This window comes from Gavia stellata, chromosome 12 (assembly GCF_030936135.1).
Source record: "Gavia stellata isolate bGavSte3 chromosome 12, bGavSte3.hap2, whole genome shotgun sequence".
Taxonomy (NCBI): Eukaryota; Metazoa; Chordata; class Aves; order Gaviiformes; family Gaviidae; genus Gavia; species Gavia stellata.
This window is the reverse complement of record NC_082605.1, coordinates 2,808,174-2,828,105: the sequence shown is the minus strand read 5'-3', so window position 1 is coordinate 2,828,105 and position 19,932 is coordinate 2,808,174. Positions and strand designations below refer to the sequence as shown.

General features: G+C 38.3%; 1 protein-coding gene across 1 annotated transcript in view; it reads right to left on the bottom strand.

The window, feature by feature from the left end:
- The window catches only part of IQSEC1 (IQ motif and Sec7 domain ArfGEF 1), a 365,437-nt gene that overhangs the window by 179,372 nt on the left and 166,133 nt on the right, over positions 1 to 19,932 (bottom strand). Inside the window, exon 3 of the mRNA XM_059823034.1 lies at positions 11,219 to 11,305. Coding sequence (XP_059679017.1) covers positions 11,219 to 11,305 — 87 coding nt within the window. The remainder of the gene's footprint in view (positions 1 to 11,218; positions 11,306 to 19,932) is intronic.

Here is a 19,932-nt window from a genome sequence, read left to right as displayed (position 1 = left end):
CCAGTACTGAGCAACTGCGGTGCACATTTTGTGAAGTTAAAAGCAAACGTGAAACATACCTGCACATGAGCGAAAAAGTTCATAAAGCCAAATGCCCTGTCAATTCAGGGGTGGTACCCTCAACTGAATTATAACTAATTCAGCAGAGGTAGAACAGTAAAACAAGAATTTCTGCTGCTTTGACAGCAGAAACATCTATCTAGTAGCTTTGAAATTGTTTCTCTCTTTTTTTTTTTAAAAAGCAATTATCAATTTCTTTATTTGAGAACCTACTGGACATCACCTATGGATTAGTTTCTTGCCAAATTCTACCGGAACCTAGGAGAAGTATCACCGTATGTTTGTCTTGTTCTCACACTCCTTTCTACATAACCATCAGACATCTGACCGGAGGATATACAATACCCCATATGGCTATTCATATATTGTCAAACACATGCACCTTCCCCGGAACATATTCTGCATTACAACTTGAGAAGGATAGAGGCAGACCAAACTACACAAGCAAACAATGTATTTATGATAATAATTATAAAATATATAAACAACATTGGCTGTAGGGCATGCATCTCCATTTTGTCATTCCACATGATCAAATAGTTCTCCATCTCCAGTGCTAACAGCATGCAAAAGTAAATATAGATGGCTTCCTCCTTTGTTTTCATCTACAGCTTCATGTAACAAACTAGGCCATGTTTGTGATGATTGACTTACTGCGAAAGCTTTGACACAGACTGCACTGGAGCTCCCTCCAGCCTCCGTTTCAGGAACTACTCAGTTACTGTGAAACACTCGAAAAATTCTAGCAACACTCACAATCAACGTAAAGATAACAAGTACTGTCATAGATGCTTGTGTAGATATTCTTGGGTTTACATCTTCGAAGAGCTTCCTGCTCCGTTTCATTATTTGAGGTGAAAAAAGACTTAGTGCTGCACTTCAGAAAGGTAGGTTTGGCAAATCAGTATTCCGTAACACAAATGTCACCCTTGCAAAGCTGTGAGTCAGGAGATCTCAGAGGGGTCTAAGCCTTCTCAGGTGGGCAGTGTCTTCTGAACATGCGCACTGAGCAGCCAAGTCCCTGCCTCTTGACAATGACCTCTATAAGTCACCTTAAATGCTACTTTAATGCTGCTTCACTCCGATCAGCAGATTACATTCTGCCATCCCTGGGCACCTGCTCAAGTAAGGAGCTTCCTTGGCCATAAACTAGACACATAATTCAAATTCATTATGAAGCTTGAGTTGCTTTAAATTGTGGCAATCCATATTCAACTACACAGCTGGGGGAAAATTTTAAAAGCTTGATTTCAGCCATGCTTAAGTTCTACACCTTACTACATTTTTCAGGGGATTATTTCTTCTCCTCATGTTATACAATATTTTGCTTCAGCTAGTTAGAGTTATTTTAAAGTCTACTTTGGGAGACGAGTCTCTAATTTATCACAGTTGAGCTATTTTTTTTGCTCCATCTAGCGGTGCATAAAAATCGGTACTACTCAAGCACAAAGTGTCCACACACACTGCTCTGAGCCGTTTTAATGACTTCCCACAATCAGTTACAGAGAGAAAATAATACATGTGCAGAAAATAACAGCAAGTCAGTAGTCGCTCTGCAAAACTGAAGTCTCACCCACCTATTGTAGGCAAAAGCACCCGAAAGAATGTAAGAGCTGAATACGTTTGCAAAGGAGAACTCCACACTGCAGAAGAAAAACAAGATAGCCAGATCCTAATAGGTGCAAGTGCCTCAAGGTGCCAAAGGAGAAATTCCCTAACTGAATTCCCCCCAAAGCAGCAGCTTTCCTTCAATCCTTTTGAGTTCCTGAATGAAGAAATTTGGTCTATAAAAGCATGAAAAACGCCATTTCTACTCCACCTTCCATACTAGAACGCACAACAAGACAGTGTTCACACTTCACAAAACCAGTGCAAATTCATCTAGAAATCAGGAGAAAAAGGAAATTTTCCCACTGGTACCTTTCTCTGTTTTATAATGATGTGCAGCATTTAGGTCATCTACTTTTAAACTCTGGTTAACTAAAAGAGAACCCCTACTAGGCTCTAGTGCTAAATCCTGAGATTCACAGCATGTTTTATTTAGCCAGCCATGATTTATTTAAATAGGAAAGTGTTTACTTCTGCATTTCTGACTTTCACCGCATCAGAGAAGGTCAGCTTCCCTAATTTGCTCCAACAAAGAGTAAATGCCATGATTTGATGACACTATGGATACCAACTCAAATTGTTTCAAATGCCAGCAACTTATAATAACACTATTTTCCCTTAATTGGAAAACTACCAGATAGAAAACAACCAATGATGGCGTCCTGTTACAGCTAATAACACCTATCAGTCTTTGACTTCATTTTCTCCTGAGACACATCATTAACTATAACCACATTCAGGATAATCAGCTGCCGTCTCTTCAAGGCAAAAGGGCTGGCACCTAGAGTTGGTGGCTTTAATTTTCATATTTAACCAGTATTCTTTCTTCTTTGTTTTCCTTTACACAAATATATAAAAGATACTTATTGAAAGATTGGACAAATCCTACCCTATGGAAGAGAATAATTACAGTGCTTCAGTTCCGTACACTGAGGAGAGAGAGTTAATTACTGTTTACATTTGGGAGGGAGATAACCAAGTCAAAATATCAGAAATTCCTACTGTTTCTGTCTTTGGGAAGCAACTCTGAGAAACTCTGAATTACAGCAGTAGAAGACCAAAACTGTCAGCAACATTCAAACATTTCAATGTTTTACCCTGCCCAGTAAACATCAGAGCAGTTCCAGGGATAAATTAAACTGCAGGAATCTACTACACAATTTTTGCATACATCGTTTTCAAATTTTACAGTGGGAATGAAAGTACTTCATATATATTGTAATGCCAAGTGATTAAGAAACACATGAAACCAAGGAACATTCAATACCGAATAATAGAAGAGGCCATATATTGTTTACAGTCTTCAGTCAGAATAAAGGACATAGACAAACCGTTACAAAATCATGAAGGCAGACTAGCCTTTTGCAAGCAAATTCTTCCTTAGGCCTTGGACACTTCACAATCATACCTAAAGCAAGCACAAGAAAACATTTAACAGGAAGGATAATATTGGTACAATGCTAAGAAACAGTAGATCAACTCTAACTGAAAAGCAAATAACCTGTATTCTGTTTTTTGTATGGATTCCTTCAGGGTCATAAAAAAGCATGTTATACAGGATGAGAATGAGCCTTATGCTACCTTCGCAGTTCTTCCCTTCTTGATCCTGATGATTCTCTTTTTATCCCATCCTCAAAGCCACATGTAACTGCAAATAAATATCAGCTTTTCACCCTACACCCAACCACCTCTGTCTTTACATGAGCTCCAGACAATTTGGAGTAATATTTTAACTTACGATACCAACAACAGACTTAAGAGCCTTCCCCCCCCACCCCCTGCCCAGTCAGTTTTTCTTTCTTGCTAGCTTCAGGCTAGTAAATGCCACTTCATAGAAATTCTGTTTCCTGGTGTATCTGCTTGGGCTGTTTCAGTTTAGAAGATCCAACCAGTAGAAATCCTCCAGTTATTTTAGAGCCACAAAATGTGTCTGGAAAGATGTAATCAACAAAGTGCCTTTTGGGCAATGGTAGCTTGGACTCTATTCTTAGACACCCATGGACACGTTCACATTTATCTGGTTGCAGTTACAGGGCCATTCAATCACAAGTTCATTCCTTTGACGACAATCTTGTGCACAGCTTAGAGAAAAATATTTTCATCAGTTAGGTTACGGAAGTACACGTGTAATGATCTTGTACTTTTGCTAATGCTTAACACGACTGCCACAAACACAGGCAAACAAAATTAGAAGACAGATCTCAAAGCAGCTTAGAAATGTAATTGCTCATAGCTAGAGTATCTGCTGCAGTAACATAGATGTGCTGGTTCCTCAGAAAAATCAAAAAGCGAAGAAAGAATGGTTCATCTCTCTATAGTACCATTCATAAAGTGTCATGGGGTGTTTGTCCAACCTTGAAACAAATTTCTAGGACTGCTAGCAGTAAAACCAACCTCATACAGATTATAAGAAACAGCTCCCCTCCCACCTTCAATATTTGGGGGAGAAGAAATCACATTAGTTTGTACCCTTCATACCACATGACCATGCGTGGACAGTAACAAAACTCACGGTACGCTTAAAGACTTATGGTACTGTTTATTTTAGTTCAAAATAAACTGTGCATTTTACGTATTCATTTACAGTTTGCGTGTGTTTTAAATACTGGACACAAGGAAGAGAGCTGTAGAAAAGCATGGAGAGGAGATTACCAAGCATTGATGGCAAAAATTTATGGCTGCGCCATTCTGAATAACTCAAACTTGACATAAATCAGAATCCTATGGCATACATGCAAGTGTCAGTCCCATACACACCATTAAGAGAGGAGGGATGGACTATACAGACGTAGCACTGACTGCACACTTAGCGACCCCGAGCTTCTCTGTTATCTTGAAGATGGACTACTAGACCCCGAAGGTGGACAGCAGAACTGGTGCAGCACATTATCTTCCCTGCCAAGGAAGGGGGGGGGCAAGAAAGAAAAAAGACAGAGGAACAGAATCATAGGGAACAGCATTAGGAAAATTAAGCTTGAGATTTTTTTGATCTTGTTTTTAAATCCACAAATAGTGTAACTTGTTTGTAAGTACCATCCAATTAACGCATTTCAATCCCAGAGACAGGACTTGCAACACAATGAAGAACAACCAAATGAGCCTAGGCCAACACTTAGAGTTAAACTCTGAGGCAAAAGCTATTTTGAAAGGGCAAGTTCTGATTTTCCCGTAAGAAAAATCACATTAAGTAGTCATATACATACCCAGCCTACTGTGGCCATGGCTCCTTTATTTTTAGCAAGTTTAAAAGAAACTTTCCACAGGTATTTTCACTGCCCATATTCCACTGAAAATGCAGAACAGAAGCATTCCCCTTCTGCTGGTGATTTACATACAGAGATATTAATGATTAACACATCTGCACTTCACTTCTCCCCCCACCTTCTTTTAAAGTAGACAGAAGAACTCTGCTTCCACGCAGAGTTGCCAGCATCATGAATGGTGCTACAAACCAGAAGGCACAAAGGCTATTAAAGAAGCAGTTTGGAATACCTACATCTGTAATGCTATAATGTGCTTTATGGCGGGTGGAGGAAAGGATGCCGGCTTAGCAGGAAGCTTGTACGAGGTCACTTCTTTATCAGTAACACAACCACGAGTGGTCATTTCCTTTAAACTAAATAACAAGCTAAAGGAGGAGGATGGAAAGGAACACAATGAAGGAAGAAAAACAAGAAAATCCAAAAACAAATAGCAAATTTCATGATACTCTGCCAACTCCTGATTGTTTTCAAGCAGCTTGCTGTGTCTGAACGCAATTCACAGTTTTTGCATCACTGGATCACGTGGGCATCAAGTGGAAAATTACAAGTATTACTATCATTATGCCAGCTTTCTTCCTTTGCCATAGGGTTTGAACACAGATGCCTTACATAATCATCTGAACCTCATACTGACTTAACACAGAGTATATGATTTGGTCAGAGTTTGGATCCATTTTGCTTTGTTCATCTGCATATCGCATCTTTGTTGCAATATGCTGGCTGGTCTGAGCTATGTTGCTTTCAGTCCTTTGCTCAATTTGAAAAAATATTGTCAAGCTTTTAAATCTCTGCATATTATAAAAAGAGGCTACAGTACTTAAATGTGCTACATTATATAGCTAGGCATATATAGCTAGTTATATAGCTAGGCAATTGCTATTCAGTTACAAATAAGATTCCTATTCAACACTTTTTTTGGTAGAAAATGTCAATACATAGTCATATCAATAGTACAAAGAATTCTGAAGTACAGCTCCTGCAGCTACAGCTCCACCTGTGACTAATCCTTGACTGGGAAACTACCACAGGACTGAGGAGTCCGCTGTGTAGTGTGGGTTGTCTTTATAGATGCTCAATGAAGGACGTGAAATATTTGCTATGTGTCTAAGCCTGGGAAACAGTATAGTGCTCATCAGTGGAAAAAGTAAACCGAGAGTTGCAAAGAACCAAATTTATCTGTAAATAGCCATTTTTAACTTTCAGGAATCTAAGCAAAGAGTTCCCAGTTTTCCCTGACTGCGCTTAGTGTACAAGAATTCCCACCGTGCTCTTCAAAAAACTTATGAAAAACCAAACAAGTCTAATACAGTATAGAAGCATCTGTCAGCTAGACATCATTGTATGTTAAGCTTCCATGTTAACCAGGTATGGTAACAAAATAGCTGCAATGCCTACCAGTGGCTCAAACAAAAAGAAATAGCACAATCAATCCTTCTATCATCTTCCATACAGTGGTTTGTTGCATGTAAGCCAACATTACCTGGTGAAACAAAGATTCCACATTAAAATTTCACATAAGTACAGTATTTTCAGAATAATGTTTTTTACCTCCCAGGGGTGCTGATTAAACATTAAGCAGGTAGAGACTGCAAGAAAATGATGGGATTTCTTTGGTACTATAACATCCTTTGCATTATCTTTTTGTTTTCACAGGTATCACTGGGGAAAAAAAAAAAGAAAAGAAAAATCTCTAGCTTCAAGATTTTGAAAATGGTCTTTGGACATAAGGGCATCTAATATCAGAAGGATGGAAGGTAAAGTGGATGGAGAAAGGAATGACTGACAGCCAACATTTCATGCAAATCAGAACAAGGAAATCATAATTATGAATAAACACATCAGATGAAAAGACGCTTAGATATTAGCGGCAAGCACATCTGTCCACAGTTATAGTTGCACCTCTCAGCCTATTACATATCCATACAAAGAATACAGATATGAATAAGACTTTCTATTCCCAAGCATGGGCACTCTCCTACATTGTATCTTCCTGTGTGGAACCATTCCTACAGCCATTTCTGCTGTAACACTCATCGCACAAAAGCCTGAATAGCTGACAGCTACAGCAGCATTAGGGCTACAGGGCATTAAAAACAAAATGAAAAAAAACCAAAAAAACCCCTAATTTCAGCAGAGTAGGAAGCCTTCTCCAAGGGTGGGCTGGTGAACCATCCTCGGACTGTGAATGAACCCTGCATGTTGAGGAGTGGTGTGAACAGCTGAGTAACTTGAAGGTTGAAGTGATATACTCCAAGTCGACAACTATCAGGTGCACAAAAGTGTGTGTGTATGTTATAAGGTATCTAGCGCCTATACGGATAGGCTGAAGGACTAACTGAAGTTTGCTTACACAGGAAGATGTGTTTAGAAAATGCTGGGAACAGACTGTTCTTCAAACAAGAAACCGAGATGATTAAATATACTTTCTCTGAACACCATTGTATCTCTGGGCTTTGCTTTGCACATATTCTAGCTGCAAGGCCACTGAGATAATGCAGGCCATTATCAAGCAACAGGCTCAGCAACTGAGGTAAAAGACTACGTGGATCCAGGCCCTTTTGGAAGCCTCTCCAGGCCGTACCACCGTCTCCTTTACTTTGGCCTTCACACCAGGCATAAAACCTGTATTCAAACGACCGCTAACAAATACAGAGCACCTCACAGAATTTGCAGCTTCGAACTAGAGTACCTTGTTTTTAAGGCTCTACTTTGGGAGGCAGGAAGGGAAAGGGAGTCAAAGAAGCCAAGCTACAGGCATTACTGCTATCTTTCTTTTTTCTTTTTTTCATTTCCAAGCAAAAATAAATCAAAAAGAGCAAAGACAGGAGGCATATGGGCTAACTGGAACACAAACAGACAAATAACTAGCTGGAAGTACATTATATGCTTAGGCTTCCTAAGACTTTTCTTATAATAGGAGAATGCAAGATAACTTGTATTATTTCTGTCTATTTTGAACATTGTAAAATGAGCAAGCAAGGGATTACTGCAATAGCTGCAGTTATTAAAAATGCATTATTTCCCTATTAAGAATTCAAAACAGATGCCAAAGATCATCTTGACTAGAAATAAAACTGCTAGAGTGAATAAAACATCCAGCAATTAGCTAACAGCAAATCAGAGATGCTCCAGACCTCACTGTAGTGCATTCATTAATTGCTTCTTTCAGAGCAAATTTAATTTTTAATTCTGGGCTACAAAATTAATCCCTCTGCGTATTTTCTAAATAAAGCCTCAAAACTGAAGTTAGAACGAAGCATCCATTTCTGTTAGTTTTGTTTTTAATGACTTCTATTTATAAATTGATAAATGAGAAGACCAAAAGGTAAATTTAATGCTATTAAATGTACGTGGAAATTTAAAGCCCAATCTTGTTGGTGTTCTAGTAGCTGATTTTCATTCACAGCAATAGGATTCCCATATACAAGTCATTTACAAAAACAGGTGTATAATTTGTACTTGACTAAGAGATTACTGATGTAGCGATGTGAGGTTGTAACAATCAGTTGGGATACAACAGCTTCAGAAATTTAAATTTGTTCGCATGTAAACCAAACAAATTCCTGACATGACGAAGACTGTAACAGCCTGGCTCTAACACACCACTACATTTGTGTGTAGGATACTACCTGGCATGGCATTAACATTGCTGTATAATTTGAAACTAAATTCTACAGAACAAACTTGCAGCTCTTCTTTCCTTCTCAAGAACAGAGTGCTTCAGGATCACAGGGTAATTTGTGTTAGAAGGGACTTCTGGAGGTATCTGTAGTCCAGTCCCCTGCTCAAAGCAGGGCTGACTACATCAAGTTGCTTAGGGCTCCGTCCAGTTGAACTGAGTATTGCTGAAGACAGAGATACCACCTCCTCCTCCTGGCCTCTGTTCCAGTGTTTAACCATGCTGATGGTGAAATTCCCCTCTCTCCCCTGCCTTGTATCTCACTAGGATTTTCCTTACTGCAATCTGCTTTTGTTGCCTCTTGCCCTATCCTCTCCCTAGAAGAGGCTGGTTGTGCCTTTTCCGTACTCTCCTATTAGGGAGTTGAAGACAGCGCCAGCCCTGAGACTTCTCCAGCCTGAACAGCCCCCATTCTCTCAGCCTCCCTCTCCTCACTTGTCATGTGCTCTGGTCCCCAGACACCTTGGTGGCCCTTTGCTGGACTTGGTCCAGCATCCTGATGTCTTTCAGAAAGCCAGACACACTCCATAGGAGGTTTCACAAGTGGCGAGAGAAGGGAGGACATGCCTCCTTCAGCCTGCCGGCCACACTTGCTCATACAGCCTTGTATGCGGTTGGCTGCCTCCAGCACAGACCACTCTCCTGGCTCATTAACATCTCTTGCAAAAGGTCATCTTACACCCAGGTAACTTGTGTGTTGGGCTGGGGGAAAGAGGTAAGAGGAGAACAAGGCCATGTCCAGTCCCTGAACTCCCTTATCTAATCACTCATAACAAAAAAGGAGGTTAGCAGAGATCACGTGCTGCTGGTAGGCCTACGCGGGTTAGCCAGGAAAGGGGGTGAGTGAGATGTAGAGCACATTAAGTTTCCTGGCAGCCAGTGACCGACCCATTGATTGCCCCATTACACTTAGGTGAATATGGGCAACGTTACTACATTATGAATTGTTGGAAGTTCCCATATCTCCACCGATTCTAGGTGAGTTATGGCCATATATGTACACACAGCTGAAGAGTTTGAGACCTAAACTTCCTTGAGAGCAAGCAAGGTCAATGATGAGTTCCCTCGCACACCCCAATCCTTAAACAAAAGCTGAAGGTCTTACAGCATATGTTTGGGCATTATCCAAATCTCTATGTTGTTTTACACATTAGCACTCTAAAAATTGTACATGCTTTACAGATCCAGCCACACTTAGGGCATTTATCTTTTTACTGCACAAAGACAGAAAGACAAAAAAAGCTAGAGAAGTTTAGGATTTTTTAAGCACGAAGTTATGCTGCTCTAAGTTTTAATTCCAGAAGAAATACTACTGACAAAAATAATAACCTACATGGAGCAAGATACTGAAACATTCAAGAAACAACTGGTTTTCCCATCAATGTCCCTATAGGAAGATCTCTAACAAGTCCTTAAAATTAAAGCATTATAAACTAAAGACAAAGGAAAAATAAAAGTCTCATTAAAAAACAAGTGGGGAATCTAATAGTGTTCAGGCCCTACTCCTCACTGTTGTCTTACAACTCAACTACGGATTAACTACCATCAAATAAAACCAAGAGCTCTGTTGGGTGAAAAAACCAAATGTACAAACAGATGCTGCAATGTAAAACAACAGGATGGATCCAAACATGCATGGTTAGAGATAACTAAGAGATGAAAAATTCAAATCAGAAATATGTTTATGCATTTACAGATTTAGGATTCATTGTTTGTTTTTGTCTTTCCTTATTACCAGTGCAAAGTGATTTGAGTTTTCAGCACCAGACTTCCAATTTTTTTATATTAATATTATTCATGAGCTGGCAATTATCACTAAGTTAATCACTAATAGTAAAAGTAAAAATTAGAGACAATTTTTTCATGACATGCACAATTTCTTAACAATTTCTAATTACTTAGAAGCATCAAAGGACAGCTAATCTAAGATGACTGTTAAAATAAACACTGGCACTGACAATGAATTGTACTAAGATGTGTAATTACTGCTCTCCACATTTGATCAAAGAGAACTTGGAAAACACATAGTAAAGACATCTATGTTAAATGAAGCATTTTTAGCTGGAAAACAAATATTTTTGCTATATTCAGAGCAAACTCTGCTTGGCATCAAGGGGCTGCATCTGTTTAAAAAACCCTTACTTCCGTTCAAATGAAAAGGCAGTGCTGAGCCTTTTGCAGGTCCATGCCCTTAACCTGGAGAGTGCCACAATACCTGGCTTACCTCACATACCATCATGAAATATTCACGGGTTAAAAAAAAGCGTTGCTCAGAACAACACCAATATCCTACATAAATTATAGAAACATTTCAATATGCTTGTTACGTGAGAACTAAACCTACAACTACCTTTTTCCTACCTTTCAAAGAGTCTAGTGGGATGTGCCTCTTAAAGCACACGAAACTCATTTTACTGTACAATTCAAGAGTGCCTGAGAGGAGTAAACAGAACTATCCTATGAGATGTTAAAAACGTTTGATATGTTTTTCTAATACTCTTTTTTTTTTTCTTTTAAAACTTCAACTACTATTCCTTTTCTTCTGTCAAATCGTAACATTAGATCTCTCTTCAAAAATAAAAAGTGGGTGGACCATATCTACTCTTACCTGTACTCTGAGTGTGTGGCAGGGACAGCTAGCTGGGTATGGTACAATGGAGCTGGACAGCAAAACTGGTGCAGAGTATTTAAAGACCTACGACACAAGGAAAAACACAAAGTCAAAACACCAAGTGTTTAGAAAGGGGCTTTTTAGGGAAAAGCAGGTGCTAATAGGAATATTTGAAACTCATGATAACTTTGAATGAAATTTGACGTACAGCTGTCAATTCTGAATCCCAGGAAATAAAGAGGGACATAGTTTTAAATGGTTTAAATATACACATCAAGAATGACAGTGATGAACTGTTGCAATGAAGAATCAAAGCTTTGTTGCAAGATTAAGAAAAAAATGCCAATTCGAGACTTTGGTTTTGCCTTGCCATGTGGAACAGAGGCAAAAGCTAAACATTGAGGGTTAAAATTCCTGTGGAAATGAAGCTTCAGACTTGCACGTTACTCTGCACCAGTCAAGCTGTTTCTTTGTTAATGGAATTACAAACACAGTGCTTAAACATGAGGCGGACTAATGCAATGAATGTGGACATAAGCTTTCTTCAGGCCCAGCAATTATAAACATATTGCAATATGCCACTTACATATTTGAAAGAATCTAAGTTTCACCCAAGTTTTAAACAATATTCGGAAATGTACAATACTAATTTAATTGCCGTCATTTATTCAAAGCATGGAAAAATTAAAAAAGCTTTACAACACAAAAAAATATTCTGCACCCCAGATCATTATGTTTGTATCGTTTCATTAAAAACACAGAAAAGTTGCAAAACAAGACAAGGTACTGCATCTGAAGTAAAGCTTAGAAAATCTTTAAGCAACACATAGTCCACTTCTCAGCGTTTTTGATGTTTGTGCCAGGAAACATTAAACAAGGTTTAGCACAGTAAGTCCTCCATGATAAAACCACCTAATCAAATTTCCTGAGACACAGCATTCTTCTAGGAAATCATTAAAAAAAAATCATCAATATTTCCTAGCTCTTACAGTGTGCACACATGGAAGAAGTAGCCATTAAACTGAAAAATCCTCATTTATCTTTTAAGCATCCAAACTGACTATTAAATAGAGAATGTATATATGTGTATATACACGCACCTTCCCTGCCCCCCCCCCCCCCAATCTTTTGCTTGGCATCTTGACAAATGTTTCAGAAGATTGATTTTGATTCTTCTGCATCCCTGAGGCTTAAAGTGAATCCTGTGAGGTCACTTTCTTATAAGATCAAACAGAGAGGTTAAGCAAAAAAAGTCAGTCTTTGTTCAGAAATGAGTCAGTTACTAAGCCTTTTTAAAAAAACCAAGGTCAACCTGTTCCAATTTCTGTTGCCAACAGTGTGTCAGCAACTGCACAGCCAAGATGAGTTGGATTTTCTGTTTAAGGATAGCAACTGAGGGTAACTCCTATAAAGTACTTGAGCTTTTGGAAACGGAAGTGCAACACAATTCTGTCATGAAGCAGATTGCCATCATGGGACATACCCTGCTAACGCCTCGTAGTGCACAGTTACTAATTGGTGGCACCTTCAAACCACTTGGGAAGATGACCAGAACAATTCTAAAGAAAGATGGATAATGTTACTGAAAACACTGATGGACCATGATAAAAGCAGTTCGAACACGCAAAAGCTGTATTTTCTGACAAGAAAAACATACGATATTCACACAAGTTGCTCCACACAGTTCACAGAACCAGGGTAGTACATTGTGAGTGTGCACTGCACGATAGTCTCACATTGGGTAGGGAAACCGATCACACTGACGAAATCGCTGCTTCCTGCTTTGTGAATACCTAGTTTGTTTCAGCAGAAGCAAAAGGAGGAAATTAGTATGAGGGTGTCCCAGATTCCCTTCCCACCACGCTTTTTCTCCATACAAATCTCTCTTCTCATCACTAGTACCTCTTTCTTCAGAGAATAAACCAGTAAACATATGAAAGAATCTGTCTGGATTCAGTTCTGCTCAACAATTCATTCTCATCAGAGCCTTCTCCTGGCTATTCCAAAAAGAATCTTCCCACAAGGCTCCAGAAATCTGTCCTACTCTGACTTTCCTAGGTTCCAAAAAAAAAAACCAACCTAAAAAATAAAGAAGAAAGTTCTCCCTATAATCTCAGCTTGCTCATCTGCAGTTAAGGATAATACTCACCTATCACACAAGACTGGTTAGGAGCTCAACTGCTTTGGGTTTCTTTTTGAAGGTGCAGTAGAAATGCCAAAGTCCAGTCACCTTGATAGCAAATAAGAAGTTCTAAAGGTTTGTCAAGTAGTAACTACACTGGCACTCTGTGTGTCATAGGTGCAGATATGGAGTCAATAAAACAGATGACAACGTTCAACTGCAGGCTTGTATTTAAGTTACCATATATCATTGCCACGTTCCAAAAAGAACATCTCAGATGTCAAAGACATATGTTCCATACATAAGGTTAGATTTCAGCCATTTCCTAGGGTGTTCAAAGGTAGGCTCCTTGTCCAAGTAGTTACAGAAGCAAATATGAGGTTTGGACTCTGCTCCAAATTTTAAAATTCAGGGATATCTTGACCCAGTGTTTTGGTTCCTCTAGATCCCACTGACTGATGCCCAACCAGCCTGACAAAAGATGAGGCTCAGGCTTTACAGCCTCTGGCATAGCATGCTAATTTTACCCAAAGCAAATCCATCTTCTGTTGGTGCAATCTCAGATCCATATGTGGCATTTTGTGCCTTCCATCACCTGCTAAAACAGTCCTTCCATTCATTTATTCCTCTGGAACATATCAGAAAACGTTCAAGACTCAAATGCCTTTGTTTGGTTGTTTTTTGGGTTTTTTTTGGTTTGCTTTTTTTTTTTCCCCAAACTAGAGAGCTAGATGTTTCAATCAGCTTTCAACACAAGTTTGCATTCAAAATAGAACTGATTTGCTAAGTTTTAACACTTAAAGACATAAAAAGAAATAAATTTAAATAATTTGAAGGAGAAGTAATCACTTGCCCTGTTCACAGTATCATAGATACTTGGCCCTGTTAAGTTTAGTTTCTACATCTCTAACCCATGGTCTTCAAAAGGTGATTTAAGATTATAAATAGAGCATAGCTACTTCAGCACTGACACAAGACAAATGACTAAATTGGTAATTCTGGTAATTTCAGTTTCTGAAACATTACCGCAACATCCCAGCAGACGTGGAAGCTTTGCAATTTCCTGCTTCCAGGCCAGGTTTCTTCCAGCTCTCCCCAAGTACTCATAGACAGGTAACCACCTGTCAAATTTTAAAGAAAGTTCTTTTGAGACCAGACTAGTCAAACAGTAAAAACAGAACCAAATCTAATCACATCTTCAACTTACATATCCCTCAGGATACCAATATAACGAGAAAAATCCAGCTACAAAGTTAAGTATGCAGACCCAAAGTAGTTTTAACTGTTTCTGTCACTTCTGTATAAATTCCATTATGCTTGCTATTAGAAACCACTCACTTTAACAACACTTTCACATCCATCAGTGAACAGAAATTACCATTCTTCTTATTCGTTCAGTACTAGAGTTTTGCTTAGATGTACAAATAAAAAGAAACAGATTACTGATCATCACGAAAAGCTACAACTATGTATTTTTTTTCATTTTCTCTTACAATCACCAACAAGCCTCCCAAACTCTGTAGACAATTTTCTCAATATTGGTTTTAAAACAACCTGGGAGAACAGAATACCAGGCTATTAACTTGGAATTACTTTTGCTTTAATAAGCTGTTCTCTTACTGGTTTCAAAATGTCCTCTTAGTAGGCTGGTAACCGTCCTCCTGCTCCTGGCAACAGGGTAGTACTGCTGTGCGGCTGTAGCAAGCACCACATCCATCCAGCAAAATGTTGAGAGCCTGGAGAAAGCTTGTCCTCCTAACCCTGAACAGCACACGGTATTTAGTACAGGATGTGACAGCCAACCCTTTTTCTTTTGCTACTGTAATTTTAAGCATCTGTAAACCTGTGAGTAGGTTGACAGCATTATTAAATCCTCACTGTCTTAGAACTTCTTCCTAACAAGATTATCAGCTTTCAAACAGAAGAGACTGAGAGACTGTTGTCTCAAGGATACTTAGTAAAAGTGCATTGGTACAGCACCACAGCTGGAAGAAATGTTGTCATTTTACAAAGTTAATGATGTGGCTGATGACAGGAGTCAACTAGGTACGTTTGTTCATTTTAACTGCTGCATTTTTCCACAACCATATTAACTTCATACGCTATTCCTCTTCTTGGTATGAAACAACAATCTGTTCACCTCCATCTGCCAGTATTCTTCCTTTTCTTCTAGTACATTTTTCCATGAGGTGCTGTGTTCCAGTGAGTATGTGCAAGCACTATGAAAAATTTATACCAGCACAGCCTCCTATACTGCCTCAGGCACTCTGCATAGCTGGTGCTAGTTAACACATACCCTTTTTAAAATCAGCTTGTAAATAGTAGAAGTGGTAGACAAGTTCACCCCCTATATAAGCCCATTCACTTCAATGTCATCTGAGGTAGCTAAGAATGATTTGTTTGATTGGATTAATGCCTACAAGCTAATAAAAGGAATACTTTCATTGCTCAGTATTTTATCCTGATGAAAAATAGCATTATTCTACAAGTTGAAAATTTTCTTTCTCACTTCAATCCAGAGTTATGCCTGAGATTAGAAAAGCCTAAAATGAGATTAGAAAAGACTATCGTTAAAAACTAGTGAAGTCTGTCCTGTTCTCATTTAGTACATCTAACCATTTCTGTAATGAGAAACAAAATTTGAAATATAATCAAACTGATCTCCAAATAGGTGATGAACAATAAAAGTCACAATAAGACAGACTCATACTGACTCCAGCTAAAAGTTTGCTTATTAACATGTTCATTAACATGCTAGCAAGGCTTTCAGAATCAACACACTGACTGAGCCCACAAGACAACTTGCTTTTTGGAAACTCACCCCAGCAGAGGAAACAGCAGATAGCTTTATACGGCAACTCATATAATCTCCTCATAATCCAAGGTTGATTGTAGTTGTCTGTGAACGTGTCCCCTAAGAGGTGATTTAGCAGACGACCCATTCACACTTGCAAGGACAAAATCCTACTGTTCTGACATCAAAGATACTCCTTTCACTACTCAGATCTTCACCCAAAATACACAGGACAGCATGATTTTGGCTTTTGAAGTAGCACTGAAAAAACTTCTTTATTTAGTCGATTCATCCCACTTTATGTCCAGCAGTACGTAGCCAAGTATGTCAAGGAGAGGCTGTGCTGGCATAGAGCAAATACTATGTTTTTTCACAGCTTTCTTATTAATCACAGTCTTTTCCCCTACACACTTTTTTGAATGGTGACTATACAAAAGGAAATGCTGTTATTGCTTTTATGGTTGCATATGTAAGAAACCTTACAGTTCACATGTACTTGGCAGAGATTGTCACACACTATAGAAGACTACAACTAATACTTTTATTCCTGCCATTTCCTTTCAACAAGATGGCTTTCTGTACACAGCTTCTCAGACTCCAAATCACAGGGAGGTAACAAGACAACTCATGGCAAGTAAACAACATAATTACCTTGCACTGTAGTCTGAGAGTCGAGAAAACCGCCCGGATACCGTAAAGTAGCACAACCATATGTTCTAGACCTGCTCTGTTGGCATCTCCCTCCTTTGACCTCAGTCCCCCCTCCCATGCAGTAGTCATACAACCAACCTAGTTAGAAGCACTTCAGGATAGGATTTTTTCTTAATAAAAATTAGAGATCATTTCACTAGATATCAAGGATGCTCAATAGAATCCGCAGTTCTAAGAGATCGGCACATGTAGACTAGAGTACAGACCACTGAATTTTGCTCAAGAGTACATAAAATTTGGTTGTCAGAGTGATTAAATATCAGCATTTGTACACGTTGCAATATAAATGCAAACTGATAGGTTCCTGTTTTGAATAATACTACCCTTTATGTATTTCCAACTCAAGCGTCCACAGCTGGGTTTTTCAAAAGAATGATTAGGTACGCTTTCACTGACTCTCCTCCATCAAAAGGGTCTTAAAATAATTATCATCTCTTGGGAGAATAAAATCAGTACCGTCACAGCATACTATACCAGCAACAGCAGTTATGTTTGTCCCATTCTAGAACACAACGCTTACTGACATTATAGATAATTATTTTTCAAATAATTATTATAAACTTTTTTGGTTTCATGAAAATGAAGTACTAGCATATATAAATAGGCAAAGAAGTGATTCTTTTCCATCCTAGCCAATGTGCTGTTTTGTAGGCAGCCTCTAATCCTGGGTTAGCTGTAACTAGGGTGAATTTAATTAAGATTGTTAATATGTAGGCACTTATAATTAGGAACATTTATTTCCCTTTTAATTAAGCCTTAGTAGAAAACCATCTATTCTGAAGGGTGATGTACAATAATTTACAGTGCACATAAAATGCACTTGTATCATTTGTGCTTACTAGTCACTTTCAAAATCTGTAGAAAAAAATCCACACAGTCCAAAACCAGAAATAAAGAAGAGCAAAGACATGAAGCTGCGTATGATAAAAGGAAAAAATCTTTTCGATTAAATCAGGAAATTGATAGTTTCAGTGCATCTTTTCTGTATTTCCCATGTCATTTAATTAGGTCCCAGAATTTCTCAAGAAACTACAACTCACATTACAAAATACAGCCACGTTTAGAATTTCACAAAGCAATAATCATAGTAAGACCAAATCTAAATAGCAACATCTATACATACTGGATTTGAAGCTCATGAAAGAGGAAAAATAGTAACATACAAAGAATGAAATTACACAGATATCACATAAGAGATTTACAGCAAGGCAAATCCTATTACTTAAAACAATGGTACAATGACATATGTTCTATTCAGTGCAGCATCTGAAAAAACGCTTTTGCTAATCCTAGTAGTTTGACATTGTTGTTTAGCTTTTTATAGAACAGCAACAATCTAGCTTTTTAGATTTTATTTTTAAGATGTAAAAAAGGATGTATTTTATAAGGCAAAAGTCTTTAGCATATATATTATTAGAACATTGACAGATTTATATAGTATTTAAGTTTTCGTCCCAAAACTCACTCATGCATTAAAGAGCTGCTGTATTTTACTGTTTAACATACGTTGTCAGCATTCAGAACAGGTCAGTTTTAAAGAACATGAAGATTTTGTATATGTTCTAGAGAGTTAATTCTAAAAAAGCCCCCAGGCTTACATTTTCCTTCTTTTCATCTATCAGCATCCCCTTTCTTAAATAGGAGTGAAAATACAGAATTACAGGAGAAGTCATAGTTCATACCTTGTTTTCTACAGCAATATGCTGAGGTAGGTAAAAGATATCCAACATGTAAGCAGTAATAGAGGAAAATACTGTACAAGACGGTTCTATAAATAAGACTGCAACATCGCTGTTAAAGAAAGTAACCTACAGAGATTAAATATTCTTTACTACCACACGATAAGCACTACAGGAAATTCTGTCCCCTGCTGAGAAGTTACAAAACCCCCAAATCCCAGAACTCAAATGGAAATGGAGTCTAACACAAACATTACTACTTCTCCCTTGTATAAACATATGGCATTATATTTAAAGCTGATCCACGTATACCTGCAAGGCTACAACCTGTTTTCCAAGTTAATTTTTCTTATTTAATCCTCCTATGTACAGTTCCAAGTTTATTTTGATTTTAAAACATTTCAACTTAACCATTCATACCATCACCGTAAAACAAAAGGCTAAAGAAAACTTAAGAACAGATTTTAAGACTCTTTCAATATTCATTTCAAGTAGTTTATTCTTGAATGGTCGAACTTACTGCGCCTGCCTGTGGACAGTGCTACTGAACATGAAGCAGATTTACTCAAATTAGGACCCTCATAGACACTATTAAAATAACAGAAAACGGCTACAGATCACAGTTGCATCTGCTTAATGTATGATCGTCTGGCAAACCTAAATTTAACCCAAAAGGGAGAGGATCTTTAACCAGAGTTCAGAAATGCAAATAGCAGGTACAGCCATTTCAAAACACTGATTAGAAGTGAACCACTGATGGCAGCGAGGGTGGGTGGTAGAAGACAACTTAACTGCACACGCGTGTCTATTTTGCTCTGATTCTCCCTGAAGTGGAACAGCATTGCAGTACGGTTTAAGAGAAAGCTCATAGTAAGGGTCATGTGGAACCCCTAGATTTCAGCTGAATAAAACCACCCACTGTGGTTTCCATATACACCCTGATGCTGACACCACAAACAATAGGCAAACTTTAGCGTTGTCCTTCCTCTGGCTACAAGTGGATAAGCGCTTAGCTCCTCTGCCAAATGTGACAACTCATGTGAAGAGCTGCTGCACTGCATTAAATGAATGAAATATTAAACTCGTGCTGTGCCCACTGTAATGTTTGAGAAACTGTTCAAGGAAATAGTAAGCAATTAATGCATCTTTAGGTTTTGATCAAGCACATATACAACGACAAAAATCCCACAGCAATATTTTGCCTTATTGATATTATATTGCTTAAGACTGAAGTCCATAGCCTTGTATTAGTATTTATGTATTTAAAAGACAGATTATGCCTTAATATGACAAAGCATTCAAACAAAATGGAAGAGAGATTCTTGACTCATCATAGACAGAATTCCTAGCATCCTGCATTGCTTTTTGTATGCAAAGTGGGGGGGGGGGTGTTATTTTTTTCACT